Source organism: Solea senegalensis, unplaced genomic scaffold, assembly GCF_019176455.1.
Source record: "Solea senegalensis isolate Sse05_10M unplaced genomic scaffold, IFAPA_SoseM_1 scf7180000016541, whole genome shotgun sequence".
In the NCBI taxonomy this organism is placed as follows: domain Eukaryota; kingdom Metazoa; phylum Chordata; class Actinopteri; order Pleuronectiformes; family Soleidae; genus Solea; species Solea senegalensis.
In genome coordinates this window covers 1-10,462 of record NW_025321856.1, presented here as the reverse complement: position 1 = coordinate 10,462, position 10,462 = coordinate 1, and the positions used below count along the sequence as shown (strand labels likewise).

The following is a 10,462-nucleotide window of genomic DNA, read 5'->3' as shown; positions in this document are numbered from 1 at the left end:
CATGCTAAGAAACACATAACAAACATGCTAAGAAACATGTGAAACACATGCTAAGAAACACATAACAAACATGCTAAGAAACATGTGAAACACATGCTAAGAAACATGTGAAACATGCTAAGAAACACGTGACACATGTAAAAGTAAACAAAGTAAACAAATCTCACCTTCAAGCAGAGTCTTATTGGTGGAGTTCAGGAGGCTGACGTTGCTCCGCTCGCTCTGAGAGACAAAGAGTGAACGGAAAACTTTATTGATGGATATCGACTCACACATGAATGAACAACACCTGTCCTCAATAACTGTCCCCAACATCACCTGTCCTCAACAACTGTCCCCAACGACATCTGTCCCCAACATCACCGGTCATCAACAACTGTCCCCAACATGGAACTGTCCTCATCAATCGTCCCCAACGACACCCGTCATAATCATCTGTCCCTAATGACATCTGTCCAACAACTCGTCCCCAACATCACCGGTCCCAACTGTCCCCAACATCACGTGTCCTTATCAACTGTCCTCAACAACTGTCCTCAACGTCATCTGTCCCCAACATCACCGGTCATCAACAACTGTCCCCAACAAAACCTGTCCTCATCAACTGTCCCCAACGACACCTGTCATAAACATCTGTCCCCACCCATATCTGTCCCCAACATCACCGGTCCTCAACAACTGTCCCCAACATCACGTGTCCTTATCAACTGTCCACAACGACACCTTTTGTCCTCAATAACTGTCCCCCAACATCACCTGTTCTCAACAACTGTCCCTAACGACATCTGTCCCCAACATCACCGTATCAACAACTGTCCCCTAACATAACCTGTCCCTACTCAACTGTCCCTAACGACACCTGTCATAAACATCTGTCCCCAACGACATCTGTCCCTCCACAACTGTCCCCAATCTATTATCCGTCCTCAACAACCGTCCCCAACATCACCGGGTCCTCAACAACTGTCCCCAACATCACCTGTTCTCATCAACCGTCCCCAACGACATTCGTCCTCAACATCTGTCCCCAACAACACCTGTCCTCCACAACTGTCCCCTAATGACATCTCTTCCCAATCTATCTGTCCCCAATAACACCTGTCCTCCACAACTGTCCCCAATGACATCTGTCCCCAACAACACCTGTCCTCAACAACTGTCCCCAACAAAACAAGCTCAGGGTAAAATGAAAAGCTGCAGCTAGTTAAAGTTTAACTTATCAGTTCAATAATCGATGACTAGTGGACGATCAGAAATACTGCAAGTGTGGAATAATGTTGACTCCGGCTATTACTGGTGAAAAGCACCAGGGGGCAGTATAAAGGTCAGAACATACAGTGCGTCCTCATCTTAAAGTGACAGTAAAAGATGGCCACCGTGTAAACAAACCTCTTTTAGCTGTCTGAAGAGGTTCCTCTTGAACGCCGCCTCCTCCACCTGCTGCTCTGTGCTCAGTCTGCTGAACTCTCTGCAGCGCTGAGGTTTGATGCCGGTCCCCGTGAAGACGCGCTCGTCAATGCTGTTGAAGATCAGGTCCAGAGACCTGGGCAGGATCCCAGCGTCAGCATCTGGACCTGGAACCACAGCAGCAGCACACAGTGCGGTTCTTCTCAGTGAGGTCATGTTCATACTCATCGTATTCATTGTTCAAAATAAATAAAACATAAAAACAAATAAAACATAAGAGCTGTTGGAGCGCTAGCATAGAAGTGGCAGCTTTCAGTCATTATTAGTCGTACAAAAATATATATTAAATTATTTTGGTTTGTGAACATCATCATTTCCAGGTTTGACAAACACTGATCGACATATGAACGTATTTTATCAGATGGAGGAAAAGTAAAACTGACCCAGGAAGGTGAAGGTTTTGCCAGCGTTGGTGACGCCGTACGTGAAGAGCAGAGAGTTGGCTCCATGCAGGACGTCTCTGACCAGATCCTTCACCGTCCCTTCAAACAGCTCCCTCTGTGTCGTCTCTGGACCAAAGACCTGCGCCAGAACCCAGAACCCAGAACCCAGACTGTGAGTGTGAGAATGTGTGTGTGTGTGTGTGTGTGTGTGTGTGTGTGTGTGTGTGTGTGTGTGTGAGGGTAAGTGTGAGTGTGGGAGGGTGAGTGTGAGGGTGAGTGTGTGAGGGTGGAGGGTGAGTGTGTGAGGGGTGGGAGTGCGGGAGTGAGTGTGAGGCAGTGTGTGTGGAGTGGAGGAGTGTATGTGGAGTGTGTGGAGTGTGAGGGGTGAGTGTGTGGGAGAGGGTGAGTGTGTGGGAGAGGGTGGGAGAGTGGGAGTGTGTGGAGTGGGAGTGTGTGTGAGGGGTGGGAGGAGGAGGTGTGGGGAGTGTGAGGAGTGGGGAGTGTGTGAGAGGGGTGGGGAGAGGGAGGGGAGTGGGGAGTGTGTGAGAGTGAGTGTGGGAGAGGGTGAGAGTGAGTGTGAGGGTAAGTGGGAGTGTGAGGGTGTGAGAGGGTGAGGAGTGAGTGTGGAGGGTAAGTGTGAGTGTGGGTGTGAGAGGGTGAGAGTGGGAGGTGAGAGGGGTGAGAGTGAGGTGAGAGGGTGAGAGTGAGGAGGGGTGAGAGGGTGAGGAGTGGGAGTGGAGTGTGAGCTGCAGGTGAGCATGTGTGTGTGTGTGTGGGAGTGTGAGCGTGTGTGTGTGGGAGGAGGTGTGGAGTGTGAGCTGCAGGAGTGGGAGGTGGGAGGAGTGTGTGTGGGGAGGGGAGAGTGTGTGGGAGGGTGAGTGAGTGTGGAGAGGGGAGGAAGGAGTGTGGGGAGAGGGGTGAGAGTGGAGTGGAGTGTGTGAGAGTGAGTGTGGGAGAGCGGGTAAGTGAGTGAGTGTGTGAGAGGGTGAGAGTGAGTGAGAGGGTGAGAGTGTGAGAGGGTGAGAGTGAGTGTGAGAGAGTGTGAGTGAGTGAGTGTGTGTACCTGAGAGAACTGGAAGCGTTGTCCAGTGTGTGGCAGTGATCTGTCCACACTCAGCCTCGCTGACAGAGACACACTGGGAGGCTTCAGCAGGACAGTGTCTGCAGACTCGATGGACACACAGTCCTGCTCACAACAAACAAACAAACAAACAAAAATAGATTAGAATTATCTGCGTCTACTTTACTATGAGAGGAATCAAATTCTGACTTAATATCACTAACTGCAGCAGTGACTAACTCTCACATAAAACTGCTTGACTGAATCTCTTAAACCTTGGTGGGAGGAGCTATGATTGTAGTGATGATTCAGGTCAAATCTAACAATATTAATATTACACACTCACTCACTCTCCCACACACACACACACACTCACTCACTCTCACACACACACACACACACACACTCTCACACACACACACACACTCACCTCACTCTCCACACACACACACACACTCACTCACTCTCACTCACTCACACCACCACTCTCCCCACACACACACACCCCACACACTCACGCTCTCCCACACACACCTCACTCTCCCACACACACACACACTCTCACCTCTCCCACACACACTCACACCTCCCACACACACACACACTCTCCCACACACACACACACTCACTCACTCTCCCACACACACACTCACTCTCCCACACACACACACTCACTCTCCCACACACACACACACACTCACTCTCCCACACACACACACTCAATCTCCTACACACACACACACTCACTCACTCTCCCCTCACACACACACACACACACACACACACACTCCTCTCTCCACACACACACACACACACACACACACACACACACACACACACTCACTCTCCCCTCCACACACACACACACACACACACACACACACACACACACACACACACACACACACACACACACACACACACACACACACACACACACACACACACACACACACACACACACACACACACACACACACACACACACACACACCCCCCTCCACACACACACACACTCACTCTCCTCACACACACACACACACACACACACACACACACACACACACGCACACACACCATCACTAAGTTCAAATGTCAAATTCTGTCACTTCAGTGTTTGAAATCCGTTGTTCCGTTGTCCCCGTCACCTAAAATCACTGATTTTCCCTGAGGTTTGGTGTGGGAGAGTGCGTGATTTAATCAGTTGAAATCTATCTATCTATAGTCTATTGCTGCGTGTTGGCAGCAGGGGGCGCCCAAAACACACAATCAGCTGCATGTAACAGAGATAAGACTCCATATAAACACATGTAATCACATAAACCTGAACTACCTGCTCTCTCTCTCTCACCTGTGACTCTGTGCTGTTATGCTCGGCTGACGTGAAGGGCCTGATCCTCAGGTAAACCTGCAGGTGTTCTCGCTCCTCCAGGATGGACTGCTGCACAACAGCATCATATTATATTATATTATATTATATTATATTATATTCAAGGTTAAGAAGTGAAAGAAGAGTTTAAAGTGACAATTTACACTGACAACATTACCTTCAACACAACAAAGTCTGTATGTCAGTTTGTAGCTTCTGCCGCAGTGCATGCTGGGAGAAGACTGAGGCTGGATGTACACCATGGATGTATTATAAGAACTGGATAGAGCTCCGCCCCTTTGGCTCTGTTCATACCTATGGAGTTGCTCACCCTCTGACTTCCTGGTTTATTTCCAGGTTGTGCGGCCCATAGAGCATGTGCAGTAGTGTTACTCCCATAATGCCTCTGGGCTATGTGAACGAGCCGTCCTCATTCTCCACTTGCTCGGCGTGTCCATGAACAGTGAAAGGCATGATGGGAGTACGCTACTGATGTGCACAAGCGGATTTCATGAATACCGACGTCACGTTAGCTTCAGTCTTTAAACCATGGATTTGAAAATGAAAACCAACGATAGTGAATACAGTAAAGTGAAAAGTATAATGATGTCATTATACATGATGATGTATAATGACATCATTAAACATCATCATGTATAATGACGTCATTATACATGATGATGTATAATGATTTTTCCCTGACACTAGCCGTTCCCGAGACGTCACATGACCGCACTTTGCTGTGCTCGTACACAGCTGTGACGTCACAGATGTTTCTGGGCTGTTTATGGCCTTTAGGAAGGTTTTACACATGTCAAACTCCATGAATTATAAATATAGAATATAAAGATCTATACATGCCTGTGTCCATGTCACCAGTAGTTTTACAGGAGTCTCTTTTACTACTGTGCTCAATGGGAAAATTGCTTTTTGGGCCGAATGAGTATTTTTGTTGCAGTACCGGGAGTGGCCACCATGACAACATTGTCTTCAAGGCAGAGGGGGCGGAGCTCTATCCATTTCTTATAATACATCCATGATGTACACACACAGAGGCCGTTTCTCAATATCCATACTTGTGCGTACTTGTGCGTACTTGTGTACTCCCGTACTTGTGAAAACATCATCAGCCTCAGTCCAAGTTCTGTTCCTATTCTCAAGTAAGCGAACAGTGAGTACGGTTCTAAAACCCGGAAGTGTTCTGGCTCCGCCCATTTTTACCAAGTATGCATCGGGTGGTGACTTAAGCGTACTTGGGATGGCCATGTATCCCAGAATGCATTTCAGCGGAGCATAGCAGCAGATAATAGAAATATAAATCTGAAATAAATATTTTTCTGTGTAGCATATTTTAATAGAAATAAATGAATAAATGAAGTTAAATATTTAAAATGTAAAAATAATAACAATATATATGCATTTATTAACACCGTAGGTGGCGCTAATGAGGCTGCAGCACTTGGCGCCAGCCACCATTCAAACAGCAGAACAATACATACACTTGCTTACTTGAGTATTGAGAAACGGCCAGAGTTTTGTCAAAGGGGCGTGTGTGGTGATCACGTGACAGGGAGGGAGTGACATCAGTCGTGTGTGGGATCATGGGACTGAACACATCGTTAAAGGTTTACCTGCGAGTTTGGTAAGAAGGTGAATTCTGACGCAAAGTTTCCCTTCAAGTCATCAACTTCTAACCGGCGCTCCCGACGATCGGCTGAACTGTTCAGACAGATTTCCATCGTCCTGCGACAAAAATTTTAAAAAGTTAATTTTTCATGTCGCATACATTACAACAAGCACAGGAGAATTACAGCGCCACTTGCGGGTCTGATATATGTACTGCAGTGTTTATCATGAATATTTCCTGTTTATGGAAAACCTTTAAAGAACAAAAAAGGAAAGGATTGTTTCTGTGTGGGTAATAAACGATTCGGGGAAAATATCTCAAGGTGACTTTCTTACAAATATTGGAATATGATTTCATTTTTAAGCCAGGTTTCTGTTCAGTTTACTCTGTTTTAAAGGATTTAAAACATGACAGAGCATTGTCACATTTTCGTTTAATCGTATAGAAGATAAAACAATCAAAATCTATAGTTGAGTCAAATGAATTACACATAATTAATAATACACTTCAGGGACTTTGCTGTAAACCATCTCTGACCATTTAAATGAATGTCATACAAACTTGATCTAATTTACTCTTCTCACTTTGATTTTACTCAGTGCTTCTTCACCATTAATGAATCCAGTGTCACCAGTTCCACAGACTTTTAAAAACCTATTCATTCAAACCCTAACCCTGGACCAATAAAGGTCTTTTAAATTAACTGCCATACTGGGCCAGTGTAGACCAGAGCAGAAGCAAGTTAAAAGCATAATAATGTTATTTCTCATGGTACATGTGTATTTTAGGTTGCGTGGTTTGTGTGGAGCAGCTCTGTAAACAGCTGTAATCACTGCTGACGTCTAAGACCAGTGTTTCCCAACCCTGGTCCTCAGAGAACACTAGAGCTTGTTGACGAGCTGACCATCTGAATCAGGTGCGTTGGAGCAGAGCAACATCTAACCCATGCAGGGCAGTGTTCCCTGAGGACCAGGGTCTAGACACCAACACAGGAACCAAAACAAGAAAAGGTCACGTTGCTAATATCAGTCATATTTGACAAAAACCAAACAAAATGGCAAACATACGTGTGTTTATTAGCACTGATTTAACTATTTAATATTACTATTATTATTGTTGTTGTTATTCACTACTCACTATTTTACTATTCATATTACTGTTATTCTGTTCAAATGTTATCACACTGAAGTTAAATTATAATATGGTCATAATGTCATAAATCAAGTATTTGATTTATGATTGACTACAGTTTGTTGATTAAAAACGATCAGTAACTGCAGACATACTAGCATATCCTCTCCAGCTGGTTTAAACACATTTAATCTAAAGACGACACATTAAAATAATGAGAAATGTAAACGTTATTGTTGTTTTTAAACAGGAAAAACGAGCCTACATTCTGCAGTTCCTGCTTCTGCCAGGACCAATATGGCGACGACGTTGAGGCTACGTGTACTGTCAAGTGTCAATTTAAAAAAATACATACAACTTTATTTAAATAACCCCACGTAAACAAATGCATATTACATTGAATTGAAGAAGCTGTAGCTGTCAGATCGTTAGCCACACACTGAAGCTAATATGCTTCGTAACCTGTCATTCGTTTGTTAGCCGCACTCGAACTAACCGCTAACCAGCTAGCTGCTCATGGTGAACTTATCAGAGTTCGATAAATGTTTTGTTTATTTTCACTTACATAAATAGAAGCGCGGCATTTTAAACTCAGCAGAAAAACACTTACGTGACCGTTAGCGTCCGTGCATCCACACACGAACTGTGAGCTAACCTGGCGCTAACACTCACACACACTCACAACAACACTGCCGCGGTCTCAGTTTGAAACGGACCAATCACATTCAAGCACATACCGCGCGTGCGTACTACTGCTGCTGCGTTCAATGGACACGTTTGTGATCGGAAAATAGACAATCACTAACTTTATGACCGATAGATAGATAGATAGATAGATAGATAGATAGATAGATAGATAGATAGATAGATAGATAGATAGATAGAAAGACAGATTCACACTCGTTTCAACTCAAAATTTGTTTTATTCAATAATTAATCCATGAATTCATAGCAATATTCACTAACATTTTAAAATACAATAAAACCATTTTTAAAAAAAAATCATAATTCTGGTTATTATTCATCACTTGTTCAAGCCAAATCATCTCTCTTCAGACGTCCTCTCATCCAACATTGATGTTCATACGTTCATAAACCTGATCTCATCTCAGCACCACCACATAAAAAAACTGAAATAATCCCTTTAAACTCAGTTTAACGACACATCACCCTTTCACACCGACCTGGAGTCATCTTCAACATAAACTTAAATAACATAACTCACACAGTTATTATTAAAGTGTATTAAAATCAATAAATAAACAAAGAAAACCAATCGATGATTGACGTGTTGCCATAAATCAATAAATAAATTCATCCTCTCGATGCAGTGACGGTGACTTCAACTTAAAGTAACAATTAAGAAAAACATCTTCACGTCGTCGGCCAAGACATTGTCCAGCAATAAATCTATCAATCACATTATCAATGACCTGATTAGATTTCACATTATTAATCTCCTTCCAGGCCGCACTGCTGTGCTGCAGACGCCTCGAAGGTTCCAGTCCCTGAACGCTTCACGAAAAAGCTAAACATTTCCTGAGGGGGCGGAGTCAATATCTGTCAGTCAGCATGTGCTGCAGCGTTTCCCTGGTTAATGACAGGTTAACAAAACACTTGTTTAGTTAGTTTGGTTTGTGTCGTCGTCGTTGACGTGACACAGAAGACTCTTCACTCCGTTCTGCCACGAGTGCAACGTCTGCATCGCAGTTTTCCCGTCCTGAAGAAGAGAAGAGCAAACAGCGGTCAACATGTTGTTCTTGACGGAGATTTTACTCGACTCAGCTCAGTGTTTCTTCTCCTCCATCAGTGACTGAATCAGACTGTGATTCACTTTCACCAAAAACAACTGCTTTACAAGTCACAAAAAAAACACTGTGATGTGATGACTCCGCCCACACGGAGGAGGAGGAGCTATGAAGTCACTGAAGCTAAAGTGAGTCGAGTTAGAACTGTGAAACGTGGAAAAGCAAATAAGAACAAAGTTCCTTGTCTGAAGTTTGTGTTACCATGGTGACGGTGTTGTGCACTTACACAGTTCTTGGTGTTCAGACTCGCTCCATACATCATCAGCAGCCTGATCATCTTAAATCTGTTGATCCTCACCGCGTCGTGCATGGGCGTGTCCCCGTCCTGACACCAGAGACAGGGATGATGTCACACAGTAAATATGATGATGTCACACAGTAAATATGATGATGTCACAGTAAATATGATGTCACACAGTAAATATGATGATGTCACACAGTAAATATGATGATGTCACAGTAAATATGATGATGTCACACAGTAAATGTGATGATGTCACACAGTAAATATGATGATGTCACACAGTAAATATGATGATGTCACAGTAAATATGATGTCACACAGTAAATATGATGATGTCACAGTAAATATGATGATGTCACACAGTAATATGATGATGTCACAGTAAATATGATGTCACACAGTAAATATGATGATGTCACACAGTAAATATGATGATGTCACAGTAAATATGATGATGTCACACAGTAAATGTGATGATGTCACACAGTAAATGTGATGATGTCACACAGTAAATATGATGATGTCACAGTAAATATGATGATGTCACAGTAAATATGATGATGTCACATAGTAAATGTGATGATGTCACAGAGTTTGATGCTCACTCTGTCTTTAGCGTTGACGTCGGCTCCACAGTGAATCAGATGTTCGGCGCACTCACAGTGTCCTGTTCTCACGGCAACGTGGAGAGGAGTACTGAGTAGCTGAGGAGACGAGGAGAGAAGACAAGGAGACTTTAAGGGGAGGTGAGAGGAGAGGTCACGTAAAATTCTTCTCATTTACATATTAATTAATTCATTAATTCATGTCGACCACTCTTAAAAAAGTGCTCCCTGGACCCAGCTGGTGGCACTCTCTTGTTTTCAAAGAAGACGGTAACCATGGAAACCTGCTGTGAATAAAATTAAGCTGACGTGGACGTGCATGTGTCAACGTAACTCCGCCCACACACCTTGTCTCTGGACGTGACCTTTGCCCCCTGGTCCAGGAGTAGCTGCAGAGCCGGCAGACTGCCCCCCCTACAGGCCCAGTGCAGTGCTGTGGCCTCCAGCTGCAACACAAACAAACACAAGGGGGCGCTGATCACGACAAACCCAGCACATGTTCCAGAAAAGGGGTGGGGCCAATGTGGGAGTGTGTTGTCACCTTGTCTTTCATCTCGATCTGAGCTCCGGCCTGCAGCAGAGTCTTCATAACGTCAGTGTTTCCTCTGAATGAAGCTTTGTGCAGCGCTGTTCTCTGAAACTACACAACATTATCAACATTATCAACTACACAACATTATCAACATTATCAACTACACAACATTATCAACATTATCAACTACACAACATTATCAACTACACAACATTATCAACATTATCAACTACACA

The 10,462-nt window shown here is 44.1% G+C and overlaps 2 protein-coding genes across 2 annotated transcripts; both read right to left on the bottom strand.

The window, feature by feature from the left end:
• Positions 1-167: 167 nt before the first annotated feature.
• LOC122763171 (kinesin-like protein KIF20B) lies at positions 168-7,742 on the bottom strand (the record flags this gene model as incomplete). The annotated part of the gene is made up of 7 exons (XM_044018239.1): positions 7,648-7,742; positions 5,911-6,022; positions 4,262-4,351; positions 2,914-3,036; positions 1,851-1,989; positions 1,390-1,574; positions 168-222 (listed from the first exon to the last, which is right to left on the bottom strand). Coding segments are annotated over exons 2-7 (700 nt in total), but the record flags the coding sequence as incomplete, so codon positions are not given.
• Positions 7,743-7,940: 198 nt separating this feature from the next.
• LOC122763172 (ankyrin repeat domain-containing protein 1-like) lies at positions 7,941-10,351 on the bottom strand. Its single transcript, XM_044018240.1, has 5 exons — positions 10,236-10,351; positions 10,042-10,140; positions 9,695-9,793; positions 9,072-9,170; positions 7,941-8,757 (listed from the first exon to the last, which is right to left on the bottom strand). The coding sequence occupies exons 1-5, from the start codon at positions 10,281-10,283 to the stop codon at positions 8,659-8,661; spliced, it is 444 nt and encodes a 147-aa protein (XP_043874175.1). The 5' UTR covers positions 10,284-10,351; the 3' UTR covers positions 7,941-8,658.
• Between the last annotated feature and the right edge of the window lie 111 nt (positions 10,352-10,462).